Source organism: Moschus berezovskii, chromosome 16 (assembly GCF_049115385.1).
Source record: "Moschus berezovskii isolate FMDL1 chromosome 16, NW_MosBer_1.0, whole genome shotgun sequence".
NCBI classification, from domain to species: Eukaryota; Metazoa; Chordata; class Mammalia; order Artiodactyla; family Moschidae; genus Moschus; species Moschus berezovskii.
The window spans coordinates 68,016,205-68,029,053 of NC_142475.1; the positions used below are offsets into that span (position 1 = coordinate 68,016,205).

At 41.0% G+C, this 12,849-nt stretch overlaps 1 protein-coding gene across 1 annotated transcript in view; it reads left to right on the forward strand.

Moving 5' to 3' along the window:
• CPA6 (carboxypeptidase A6) overlaps window positions 1-12,849 on the forward strand; it is a 381,349-nt gene that overhangs the window by 201,504 nt on the left and 166,996 nt on the right. Inside the window, exon 5 of the mRNA XM_088844585.1 lies at window positions 9,677-9,752. Within this exon, the coding sequence (XP_088700711.1) occupies window positions 9,677-9,752 (76 nt within the window). The remainder of the gene's footprint in view (window positions 1-9,676; window positions 9,753-12,849) is intronic.

The window sequence follows — 12,849 nt, forward strand, 5'->3', positions numbered from 1 at the left end:
TGAGGTGGATGAACCTAGAGTCTGTTATACAAAGTGAAGTCAGAAAGAGAAAAACAAATATCATATATGAATACATACATATGGAAGCTAGCAAAATGGTACTGATGAACCCATTTGCAGGTCAGCAATAGAGATGTAGACATAGAGAACAGACTTGTAGACACAGTAGGGGAAGGTGAGGGTGGGACGAATTAAGAAAGTAACATTGAAACATATACCTTACCACATATCCTTGAAATGGATAGCCAGTGAGAATTTGCTGTATAACACAGGGAGCTCAGCCTGGTACTCTGTAGAAACCTAGAGGGGTAGGAGGGAAGTTCAAGAGGGAGGGGACATATGTATACCTACGGCTGATTCATGCTGACGTAAGGCAGAAACCAACACAACATTGTAAAGCAGTATTCCTCCAATTAAAAATAAATAAAATTTTAAAAAAGAAAAAAATTCTCACAAAAACCTTATGTGACAATATTTTAGTGTTTCTCCAATTAAGGCTCAGGTATTGTTGGCTCTAAATATTTATACAGCTTGGTCAAGTGGAGCAGCCCAGATTAGAATCCAACCTTATTCTTTTTTCTTCCCTGAATGAAAGGGAACTGGATCAGAGAAGATATATTCAGTGACTTAGAGACAGGAATGAAAAACTGAAGTACTGGAATTTGTGTTCTTAATACTGGTGCATTTGTTAGGTTTAGAAAAGGCATGTTTCAGAGACATCAGATGATAGAAGTTTATCATGCTTGCTAAGTCACTTCAGTCATGCCCAGCTCTTTGCAACCCTATGGACTGTAGCCTGCCAGGCTCCTCTGTCCATGGGATTCTCCAGGCAAGAAACTGGAGTGGGTGACCCTGCCATCCTCCAGAGAATCTTCCCAACCAGGGATCAAACCTGTGTCTCTTATGTCTCCTGCACTGGCAGGCGGATTCTTTACCACTAGTGCCACCTGGGAAGCCCAGAATTTTATCATAAGGAAACACAAAAGAGGGGGACTATTTCTAACACAGGTCCTGAAACCAAATAATCATCACGAAGGGCTGTGTGTCTGATCCTTGTGCTTCCTGCTTGAGGACTTTGCCTCTGTGGTCACTCAGCAGTTCTGAGTCCAGTGCCCCTGCTCCAGACCCTGCAAACTAACTGATCTTTTGTTCTCTACCTCTCAAGTGCAAACTCCCTATGACAGGATCTGACTGCATCGGCTGTTGGCCGCTGGCCGTAGAGGGAGCCCAGCTGGGCAGGACTCACTTGTCATTCCACGGTACCATACACAGACTGTCGTTAAGTTAGATGTCAAGTTAGGTATGGTCCCCAGGGAAGCAGTTATATGACACCAAGAAAAAGACAGCTGGAAGGGAGACTGCAGACAGGTCACACATTCTGAGGCCCCCTGAAGGTCTGCTTCAAGCCGTTTCTTCTTGAGAATCTTATTCATTCTTCCGCTTGACAGATTAGGACAGGAGAGAATGTGAAGGAAGGATTCGTCAGGAACTCTCAAAGTATTAATACTGGATAAAGTGGGAAAATGCCAAAATGCAATAATAATATCAGACATCTATAATATCTGACTATATGTCAGGTATTACTCTAAGCACTTGACTTGAATGCTCCTTTAACCCTCACTCATTGAAGAGCCCATGAATTAAGTGCAATTCTCCCCAATCCACTGACAGAAGGACGGAGACACAGATTGGTTAAGAACCTTGCCTAAGGCCACATGGATGATGTTGGCTATTTGCCCTCAGAGTGCATGATGCTACTGCCCTGTCATTTGTTTTAGTGGATAACTGAGCTTTGGAGAAAGAGAAAGAAAACTTACAGGTGCCAAACATTTGAGGGAAAAGAAAAACCGAAGCTGAAGTGGAAAGAAAAACTGATGCATTGTGGTCTGGGAGTCAGGACTTTGAAATGGGGCCCTCAAGCTGAGGATGGGGTTCCAGTGCCAGCAGTGGGACAGGAATGGGGTTCTAGATGCAAGTCTGTATAAAGCAGAGAATCTCAAAGCATCTATAAAAACTCCCCATTCAGCTGGAAGAAATTGAGGACAGTTTTGGTCTCCTAGGGATGTGGGTGTGGGAGGTACCTCTGTAATATTTTTATTTTTATAAACATGGATTCATATACTAGCTCTGTAACTTACAAGGAAATGTAGAGTTTGATGATAACATTAATTGTGAAAGGTCATGCCAGGAACCAGAGGAAAAATCTGGAGCTTACATCTGTGTCTTTCAAAAAGATGCTGAGGAAAAGGACTCTCAAATTGCCCGTTTGTTGTTGTTTAGTTGCTAAGTCATGTCTGACTCTTTTGTTATCCTGTGGATTGTAACCCACCAGGCTCCTCTGTCCATGGGATTCTCCAGGCAAGAATACTGGAGTGGGTTGCCATTTCCTTCCTGAGCCAGGGATTAAAACCTGCATCTCCTGAATTGTCAGGCAGATTTTTTACCACTGAGCCACCTGGGAAGTCCCACGTTGACACAAACAGATGTTCTTCCGTAGTTGTGCTGTGATCAAGGCATAGCAACGATTATGGCAGGCACTGAACTCAAACAATATAGTCTTTGTTATTTTGCTTTGTGACAAAAGTCAGAGAAAGACAAATGCTATCTGTTTTCACTTACATGCCTGTGTGCTTAGTCGCCCAGTCATGTCTGACTCTTTGTGACCCGATGGATTGAAGCCCACCAGGCTCCTCTGTCCATGGGGATTCTCCTGGCAAGAACACCGGAATGGGTTGTCATCCCCTCTCTCCAGGGGATCTTCCTGACCCAGGGATCAAACCTGGGTCTCCTGCATTGCAACTTGCAGGAGACTTATATGTGTGACTTAAAACAACAAGACCAATGAACAAATAAAACAGAAATAGAAAACAGAAATAGACTCATAGATGCAGAGAACAAGCTAGTGGTTACAACTGAGAGAGGTGAGGCAGAGGGGAGAAATAAGTGAAGGGGTTTAAAAGAAACTACTAGTTATAAATGGGTCACAGATATACAACACAGGGAAGATAGTCAATATTCTGTAACTTTGGTGTGTCATCTATATAAAAAATTGAATCGCTATGTTGTGCACCTGAAAATAATATAATGCTGTAAGTCAACCATACTTCAAAAACTTTTAAATGTATATATAATTAAACTTAATTTTAAAATATAATGAAAAGGCAACTGGGAGCTCATTCCCCCACTCCTGCAACAAGGACCCTGAAACCCACACTGATGGTAACAAGTTTGAGATAGCACTCTCTTTAAGTCGCTTCAGTCGTGTCTGACTCTGTGCGACCCCATAGACGGCAGCCCACCAGGCTCCCCAATCCCTGGGATTCTCCAGACAAGAACACTGGAGTGGGTTGCCATTTCCTTCTCCAATGCGTGCAAGTGAAAAGCGAAAGTGAAGTCGCTCAGTCGCGACCCCATGGACTGCAGCCCACCAGGCTCCTCTGTCCATGGGATTTTCCAGGCAAAAGTACTGGAGTGGGATGCCATTGCCTTTTCCATATATTCTCACTAGATATTTTTAAATTTTTTATTAAAATATAGTTCATTTACAATATTGTATTAGTTTCAGGTGTACAGTGAAGTGATCTAGTTATGCACATACATGCATTTTTTATATTCTCTTCCATTAAAGGTTACTGCAAGACAGTGAGTGAAAGTGAAGGTCACTCAGTCATGTCTGACTCTTTGCGACCCCATGGTCTATACAGTCCATGGAATTCTCTAGGCCAGAATACTGGAGTGGGTAGCCTTTCCCTTCTCCAGGGGATCTTCCCAACCCAGGGATCAAACCCAGGTCTCCCACTTTGCAGGTGGGTTCTTTACCAGTCGAGTCACAAGGGAAGCCCAAGACATTGAGTAATCTTGTGCTTTATGGTAGGTCCTTGTTGGTTATTTATTTTACATATTATATTGTGTAGATGTTAATCCCAAATTTCTAATTTAATCCAACCCTTTTCCCCTTTGGTAATCATAAATCTTTTCTCTGTGTCTGTGAGTCTATTTCTGTTTTGTAAATTAGTTCATTTTTCGGATTCTGCATATAAGCAGTATATTTGTCTTTCTGTCTAGCTTCACTTAGTATCTCATTAGACATTCAGTAATAGTTCCTTTTTAATTAATTTTTAATCAAAAGATAATTGCTTTACAATGTTGTATGGGTTTCTGTCATACATCAACATGAATGAGCCATAGTTATACATATGTCCCCTCCCTCTTGAACCTACCTCCCAACCCATCCCACCCCTCTATGTTATAAAAGTTTTAAAATCAATTAAATTTATTTACTCTTATTCATGTGGTTGCTATGGTGCATAAGGGCTTCCTAGGCGGTGCAGTGGTAAAGAACCTGTCTGCCAATGCAGGAGACATAAGAGATGCAGGTTCAATCCCTGGGGTCAGGAAGATCCCCTGGAGGAGAGCACAGCAACACATTCCAATATTCTTGCCTAGAGAATCCTATGGACTGAGGAACCTGGCAGACTACAGTCCACAGAGTTGTGAAGAGTTGGACACAACTGAAGCAATTTAGCACACACACATGGTACATAAGAATTAGTCATCAAATTTACAACCAGACTTGATGCTAACATTACAACAAAACCTCATTTGTCCTGTTAGACAAAGGGACAAAACGTCAGTACAGCATTAGTGAAGTGAAGTCGCTCGTGCATGTCCGACTCTTTGCGACCCCGTGGACTGTAGCCTACCAGGCTTCTCCGTCCATGTATTCTCCAGGCAAGAATACTGGAGTGGGTTACCATTTTCTTCTCCAGGGGATCTTCCCGACCCAGGGATCAAACCCAGGTCTCCCGCATTGAAGGCAGATGCTTTAACCTCTGAGCCACCGGAGAAGCCTGGTGCATAGCATTAGTAAATGCATATTAATAAATATTGGGAGATTACTTACCTGTTGTCTATACTACATCTTTAAACTGTAATTAAAAACATCTGTGCAATCTTTCTGGCAACTTTATATAGGCTGAGTTAGAGATCTCTGACTTACAAATGCCCATACGTATGAGCAGCTGGTTGCCCACTCATGCCTCTAACCTTAACCCGCATTCAGACCTTTGAGGCTCTCATTTTAATCCCAAGGGGCCTTAAAATGATGTTGCCACCTAGCGGTTGAAAAAAACTGATACATTATAAAGGATTGGGAAAATCTGGAGAAGGGAAGGGCAACCTACTGCAGTCTTCTTGCCTGGAGAATCCCATGGATAGAGGAGCCTGGCAGCTACAGTCCATGGGGTCGCTAATTCAGACATGACCGAGAGACTAACACTTTCACTTTATGAAGAAAGCCTCAGTTCATCTTCTCTGATAGCTGTGCACAGCTAGTTTTCCTAAGTTTCAATAGCTACTTGACTTCCTGAAACTTTCCTGTTTGTGGTCCTGAATTTTTGTTTTGCTGGTTTTGTTTAGTTGCTAAGTCATATCTGAGTCTTTGCAATCCCATGGACTGCAGGACATACAGGCTCTCCTGCCCTTTACTATCTCCCGGAGTTTGCTCAAACTCATGTCCATTGAGTTGGTGATGATATCTAACCATCTCATCCCTTTTTTGCCTTCAGTCTTTCCCAGCATCAGGGTCTTTTCCAATGAGAAGCTCTTTGCATCAGATGGCCAGAGTATTGGAACTTCAGCTTCAGAATCCATCCTTCCAATGAATATTCAGGGTTGATTTCCTTTAGGATTGACTCGTTTGATCTCCTTGCAGTCCAAGAACTATTGTTTACCACTTCAAAATCTTAGGGAGAATAAGCTTTCTGTTTGGTAAAACAAATGGGGCACTTGGGAGGCACTTGTCTTACATACTGAATAAAGAGCTCTTGGGTTTTGGCTACTGGCTAGTTACCAATATAATTTATGAGCTTACGAAAAAGTATGACATTTCATGGGCTTTGCAAAGTAGCTTTTCTATTCTCTGTTCTTTGATAAGTAATCAAATGGTAATAAACACATTTCTCAAGTCACACCTGAAAATTTCTACAAGCTGAGATGATGTGGACTTCTTGTGATAAAAATGACAAAACTGGGTTTGAACAATCACTTTCAGGGTTAATAATCCCAGGGGTGGTCCCCTTTTATCTTATACTCACAGAGGAGGAACCAATTGCCAGGTTGAATTATCCATCATCTTAAAAAAAAAAAAACTTCCCATGGCTGTAAAACAGCTACAGATTGCTTTCTTTGCACTCTTGAGGAGCTGACAGGGCCCCAGATGGAGGTGTTTTTCAGCAAGCTGTCAAGTGATCCATCACTCAAAAAACAACCATATCATCCATTGGATTTGTTCTTTGCCGAGAATTATATTGGGTCAGGTGGGAGAGGCCAGGATATGATGAATCCAGAAAATACAAAGGTCAGAGAAATGTGTAACAGAAATGAAAAAAGAAGAATAAAAGAAGAGGCGTAATTGTATTTAAATTCTGAAAGTCATATTTGAAGTTTATTTTTACAGTGACTTTTTTTTCCTTTCCTTCTACTTTTTTATTCTTTCCAGGAAAATGGACTTTATGACACAGGTAGCAAGAGGTTCATACCATTTCTGTCCTTTATCGAGTCCATCTTTGCATGAAATGTTCCCTTGATATCTCTAATTTTCTTGAAGAGATCTCTTGTTTTTCCTATTCTGTTGTTTTCCTCTATTTCTTTGCATTGATCGCTGAGGAAGGCTTTCCTATCTCTCCTTGCTATTCTTTGGAACTCTGCATTAAGATGCTTATATCTTTCCTTTTCTCCTTTGCTTTTTGCTTCTCTTCTTTTCACAGCTATTTGTAAGGCCTCCTCAGACAGCCATTTTGCTTTTTTGCATTTCTTTTCCATGGGGATGGTCTTGGTCCCTGTCTCCTGTACAATGTCACGAACCTCCGTCCGTAGTTGACTGTGTGGATCACAATAAGCTGTGGAGAATTCTTCAAGAGATGGGAATACCAGACCACCTGACCTGCCTCTTGAGAAACCTGTATGCAGGTCAGGAAGCAACAGTTAGAACTGGACATGGAACAACAGACTGGTTCCAAATAGGAAAAGGAGTACGTCAAGGTTGTATATTGTCACCCTGCTTATTTAACTTATATGCAGAGTACATCATGAGGAACGCTGGGCTGGAAGAAGCACAAGCCGGAATCAAGATTGCCAGGAGAAATATCAATAACCTCAGATATGCAGATGACACCACCCTTATGGCAGAAAGTGAAGAGGAACTCAAAAGCCTCTTGATGAAAGTGAAAGAGGAGAGTGAAAAGGTTGGCTTGAAGCTCAACATTCAGAAAACAAAGATCATGGTATCCGCTCCCATCACTTCATGGGAAATAGATGGGGAAACAGTGGAAGCAGTGTCAGACTTTATTTTTGGGGGCTCCAAAATCACTGCAGATGCTGATTGCAGCCATGAAATTAAAAGACGCTTACTCCTTGGAAGGAAAGTTATGACCAACCTAGATAGCATATTAAAAAGCAGAGACATTACTTTGCCAACCAAGGTCCATCTAGTCACGGCTATGGTTTTTCCCGTGGTCATGTATGGATGTGAGAGTTGGACTCTGAAGAAAGCTGATCGCCGAAGAATTGATGCTTTTGAACTGTGGTGCTGGAGAAGACTCTTGAGAGTCCCTTGGACTGCAAGGAGATCCAACCAGTCCATTCTAGAGGAGATCAATCCTGGGTGTTCATTGGAAGGACTGATGCTAAAGCTGAAACTGCAATACTTTGGCCACCTCATGCGACGAGTTGACTCACTGGAAAAGACTCTGATGCTGGGAAAGGTTGAGGGCAGGAGGAGAAGGGGACGACAGAGAATGAGATGGCTGGATGGCATCACCAACTCAATGGACATGAGTTTGAGTGAACTCTGGGAGTTGGTGATGGACAGGGAGGCCTGGCGTGCTGTGATTCATGGGGTAGCAAAGAGTCAGACACGACTGAGCGACTGAACTGAACTGAGCAAGAGGTTGTTTTGTGTGATGTTTTTGAGGAATACAAAAGCCAAAGTTACAAAGCCATATTGAGTAGGAGTGTGTACAACATACTAAATTATCTATCACTCAGCAAGCCAGGGGTCTTTTAACTCATAGGCCTAAGGAAGGTATAACAGGGTCATTTGAAAGCATAAAGCAAAAATTATGGGAAATGGACACACAGCCCTAAAGAATGTCTGTCCAACAAATCCAAAGTCTCCCTTGGGCTCTGATGTCCTCCATATTAATCTTAACCTAGTCTTTGAGACTGCAATTCATCTAAGTGGTAAAACCACGGAAAAGCTCCTAAATTCCATCCTTATTCTGGTACAACTTTGAGGCTGGAGAGAAAAGCTGTGGCTGAACTGCTAGTTTTTGTTTTGTACTTTATATATGTGGTATTGATAGCATTCTATTTTGTCTGCAGTCATTGTAAAATGCCATTGAAGATGATGGAAGATACTCATTCCTCTTATACTTCATTTTTCCTTACATTTCCTCTGGAAGCCAATTATTTTCAATGATCTCCTTTATACCAATCTGCTAATAAATATTTAGTAAGTTTCTACCCCATGAAAAACTCATTGAACAGTTGTGGGGTTTTTTTACTGTGATAAATTATTTTTTTATTGAAGTGTAGTTGATTTACAGTGTGTTAGTTTCCGGTGTACAGCACAGTCATTCAGTTATACATGTATAGTTATGATTATTATATACTGGAGTTGTGCTTCTCAAGCTCATCATGACAAAATTAGAAAGTGATAATACGCGTCTGGCACACCTTGGGGAAAACTACCACTGCAGAGATCTCTCTGGTGGAAAGCATGACACCTCTAGTCTTCTTAGGCAATTCAGAATCTGTGTAGACTGTTCAGATGTAATTTTAACTGTGTAAAATTTTTAATGGCTATAAAAATCGATTTTAAGTTTTTATCACTTTCAAAATGTTGCATAACAAACCATAATGGAAAATAATATAAAACAATATGAAAAAGAAAAATATATATACATATATATATATATAACTGAATGACAGCTGTACACCAGAAACCAACACAGCACTGTAAATCAACTATACTTCAATAAAAATAAATTTAAAAAATAAAAATTTAATAACAAAATTTTATAGCCATCGGTGTTTAATGGCTGCACACCCACAAACAATGGGGGCAGGGGGTTCCTCCAGTTTGGTCTCACATACCAGTTGGTAAGCTGTGTACTCAAGAAATAAGATGTCCCTTAGAGATGGGCTTATCTTTATGTTCTCAATGTGGGAAGAATCCAAACCAGAAATGTTCCACTGTGTATGGATGTCATGGGTCCTCTTATCACGTTCCTTTTCAGCAGAAAGTTAAAATTTTTAAATAGGCCTTTTTTTTTTTTTTCTGTTATCGGGAATTTTCCTTCTCAATATCTTCTCTGAGATATCATGGAAGTTCTTGTCCTGTTGCCACTGTTACTATTTTTTTTAACTTTCTCTGGTTGAGTGTGAATTTGTAATCTTCAAAAACTGATGGAAGAAAAAAAGAATAGTTTTAAGACAGAGGGAAAAAAAGATCAAAACTATCATAGAGCACCAAGAATGCAATAAAATTCCTACAAGCTAGTCTAAAATTTTTCTGTTTTTTCTAAATGCAAAGGCAGTTTTTTTAAAAAATATATAAATGGCTGTATCTGTTTTTTGAAGGGTATACCTCACTATTTTTTTCCCTTTATTATAGTGATAAGGTGATAAGACTTACTCCCAATACAGAAGAGGAAGCGTTTGTACTGAAGAAAATATGCCACCAGCTGAAGGTAAGCAAGTGTCCACTCACTTGTCATTATGCTCATAATGTGTTTATAAGGCTTTGCAGTTGAATCACTGGACTTCAATAGCCATGGGAAGAAAATGCAAGACCTGCAAGTGCCTTGAACATATAGTCAAGGTTATTCCAAATTTTATATATCTGACCAGTTTTCCATTTACTAGTCTATTTTCCATCTCCCTTAGTAGAATGTAAGCTTCATGAGAGAGCTTGTCTATTTTTGTTTGTTGCTCTGTTCTCAGTGAGTGTCTTGAACATCAGAAGCTCAGTAAGGTTTTCTTAACGAATGAGTGAATTTAGTTAGTAATTTTCCAGAGCTTCACTTCTCCTCCTTGAAATCTTCCTGCTGATCATCTAGACACTTTCCTTCTAATTAAAACTTCAAGCAGACGTGAGCGGAGGAAAATAAGCTAGAAATTCAAGTTAATTAATTCTGCTATGTTTCAGTGAGTCCGATAAGAGAATTCTGTTGGCAAAGGTTGAATGACTTTGATTATTCAATCTTTGATGAATTCCATGGATTTTAGAGTTAGATAATTTCTCATCTCCCTATTACTATATATAATTGAGTGTTAACTTTAGCTAAAAGGTTATGATGAGAAATGGGGTTGACAGTCTCTTTTCTGTGCCTACCAAGCACAGAAGCATCCCATAAAGTTTGTGGTGCTCTAGCTTCATTTTAATGGAAAGCAAAGCAGATTTACCAGGGGGGGCTCATTAACCTCAGTGTGGGATAGACAAACAAGTGTTCTAGGACTGGCATACAGTTCTACCTGGTGGTGGTGGTAGGGGGATGGCAGAGAAAGGATAAATTCAGTAGCTTCTGGAGATACGTATAATTATCAGATTTTTGGTCTTTTATTTTTGGTTTGATGTTTCTCTTTGACATCTTCCCTTCAGATACTAACTTTATTTGCAAAGGAAGTTTATTTGAACTTTTATTGATTGCTTTCTTCCTCCTCATCCATGGTTCCATTGGCAGTGCCAATGTAAGTTGGGGTCTCATAACAAGGGCTCATGAATGAGGATGCAGGAATTTATTCCAAACTCTTGTGATTTTCTCCAATACCAGCAAGGCTGAGCTCGCCAGGCATTTCCTAAATTTCCTCTCCCCTTCAAAGGAGTCTCTGATGCTGGGTACTGACATTGAGCTACCTCTGGTCACATATGATCATCAACCCCATTACAGATTTTTTATTAGCAGTACCTGAACACTCTCTGAACAGTACCTCAGGGACTCAAAAGCTGCAGTGAAACAAAGCAAGGTTCAAGTAGAAGCTTCTGTCTCCACTGACATTGTGTGGTAGACATATCACTGGAAAAGTGAAAGAGCCCCCTTTACATCTTAGTGTGCAGGATTTCAGGGAACAAATATTCTGAACCAAATATTGGGGGGAAAATTGTTCATCAAAGGACTTTTTCCTCATTTTGTATGTTTACCTGGTAGGCTTATAGAGTTCTGAAAATGAAATTGCATAGTTCTGTATGTGATAATCACTTACCGTTATCAAAAGCAACAACATTATATCAGTGGGAACTGTGGGAATTCCTTATAAACTCATCAGTCATTGTAGATGAAACCAAAAGATGCTAAGCGTAGACAAGATGGTAGACCCTGATAACAGCACATTTACATTGTGACTCTTGGTACTTAAGAAAAACACAAAATCGTGTACAGAAAAATGCATTCCTGTATATTGCTTTCATTTGGTCCTTAAGGAAAGGGAATAAACCAGGGAAGGAAATGATTTGGATGTGAAGGGGCTTAGAAGACAACTGAGAGAAGGGGAAGGGACTGGTGAGGAAAGAGGGGAGCAGAGTGAAGGGGAGGAAGCTGGAGTTAATATTTCAAGTGTTGATGACACTCTGAGTCCACGTCACAGACAATTACACCCAGCCCCTCACAGTCACCATGTGATGGTCACAGTGCTAAGTGTTTCCAGAGTTGCTTCATTTCAACAACACAATGAATTGGGTATTGTTATTACTGCTGTGTTATGACCAACCTAAACAGCATATTAAAATGCAGAGACATTACTTTGCCAACAAAGGTCTGTCTAGTCAAAGCTTTGGTTTTTCCACTAGTCCTGTATGGATGTGAGAGTTGGACCATAAAGAAAGCTGAGCACTGAAGAATTGATGCTTTTGAACTGTGGTGTTGGAGAAGACTCTTGAGAGACCCTTGGACTGCACGAATATCAAACCAGTCAATCCTGACTGGTTTAAAGGAAATCAATCCTGAATATTCACTGAAAGAACTGATTGATGAAGCTGAAGCTCCAATACTTTGGCCACCTGATGCAAAGAACTGACTCACTGGAAAAGACCCTGATGCTGGGAAAGACTGAAGGCAGGAGGAAAAGGAGATGACAGAGGATGAGATGGTTGGATGGCATCACTGACTCGATGGACATGAGTTTGAACAGGCTCCAGGAGTTGGTGATAGACTGGGAAGCCTGGCATGCTGCAGTCCATGGGGTCGCAAAGAGTTGGAATGACTAAGCAACTGAACTGAACACAGAGAAACTGGGAGAGACAGAGGTTGAGGAAATTGCCCAGGTCACAGTGCAGAACTGCAATACACATCTAGCCAGTGCCAAACCTTCTAGAACCCAGGTCAGCCCACCTCCTGACTCTAGTTCGTGTTCTCTGAGCCTAGTCACAATGGAGAGGATTAAAGCTGAGTTTGCAGGGCAGTGGAGCCTGGTCTCAGAATGCGATCAATATCATGCTCTTGCCTACTTTATTCCTTGAGTCAGGGGGTCACCAAGACCACCTCCAGTTTCCGTGATTGCTGGAGGACTCTTACTACTCAGCCTATAAATTGTTTTATTGGGCTGAAGTTTGAGGTCCGGAGCTTAAATAAATTTCTATCCAAAAGCATCATGTTAACTTGATGTCATTTTTAAATTCATGTGATTTCATCCCGTGATCCTCTTGCACTGCTGAAAATGGCAATTCTGGCCAGGCAGAGAAAGCAGCCTGCAGAGAAGAAAGAATGTGAGAGTCTGCCATCCGATGCCCTGTGGAGCTGGCGGGACAGAACTGGGGCCATTGTTAACAGCTCTTCAGCACACCCTGTGCAG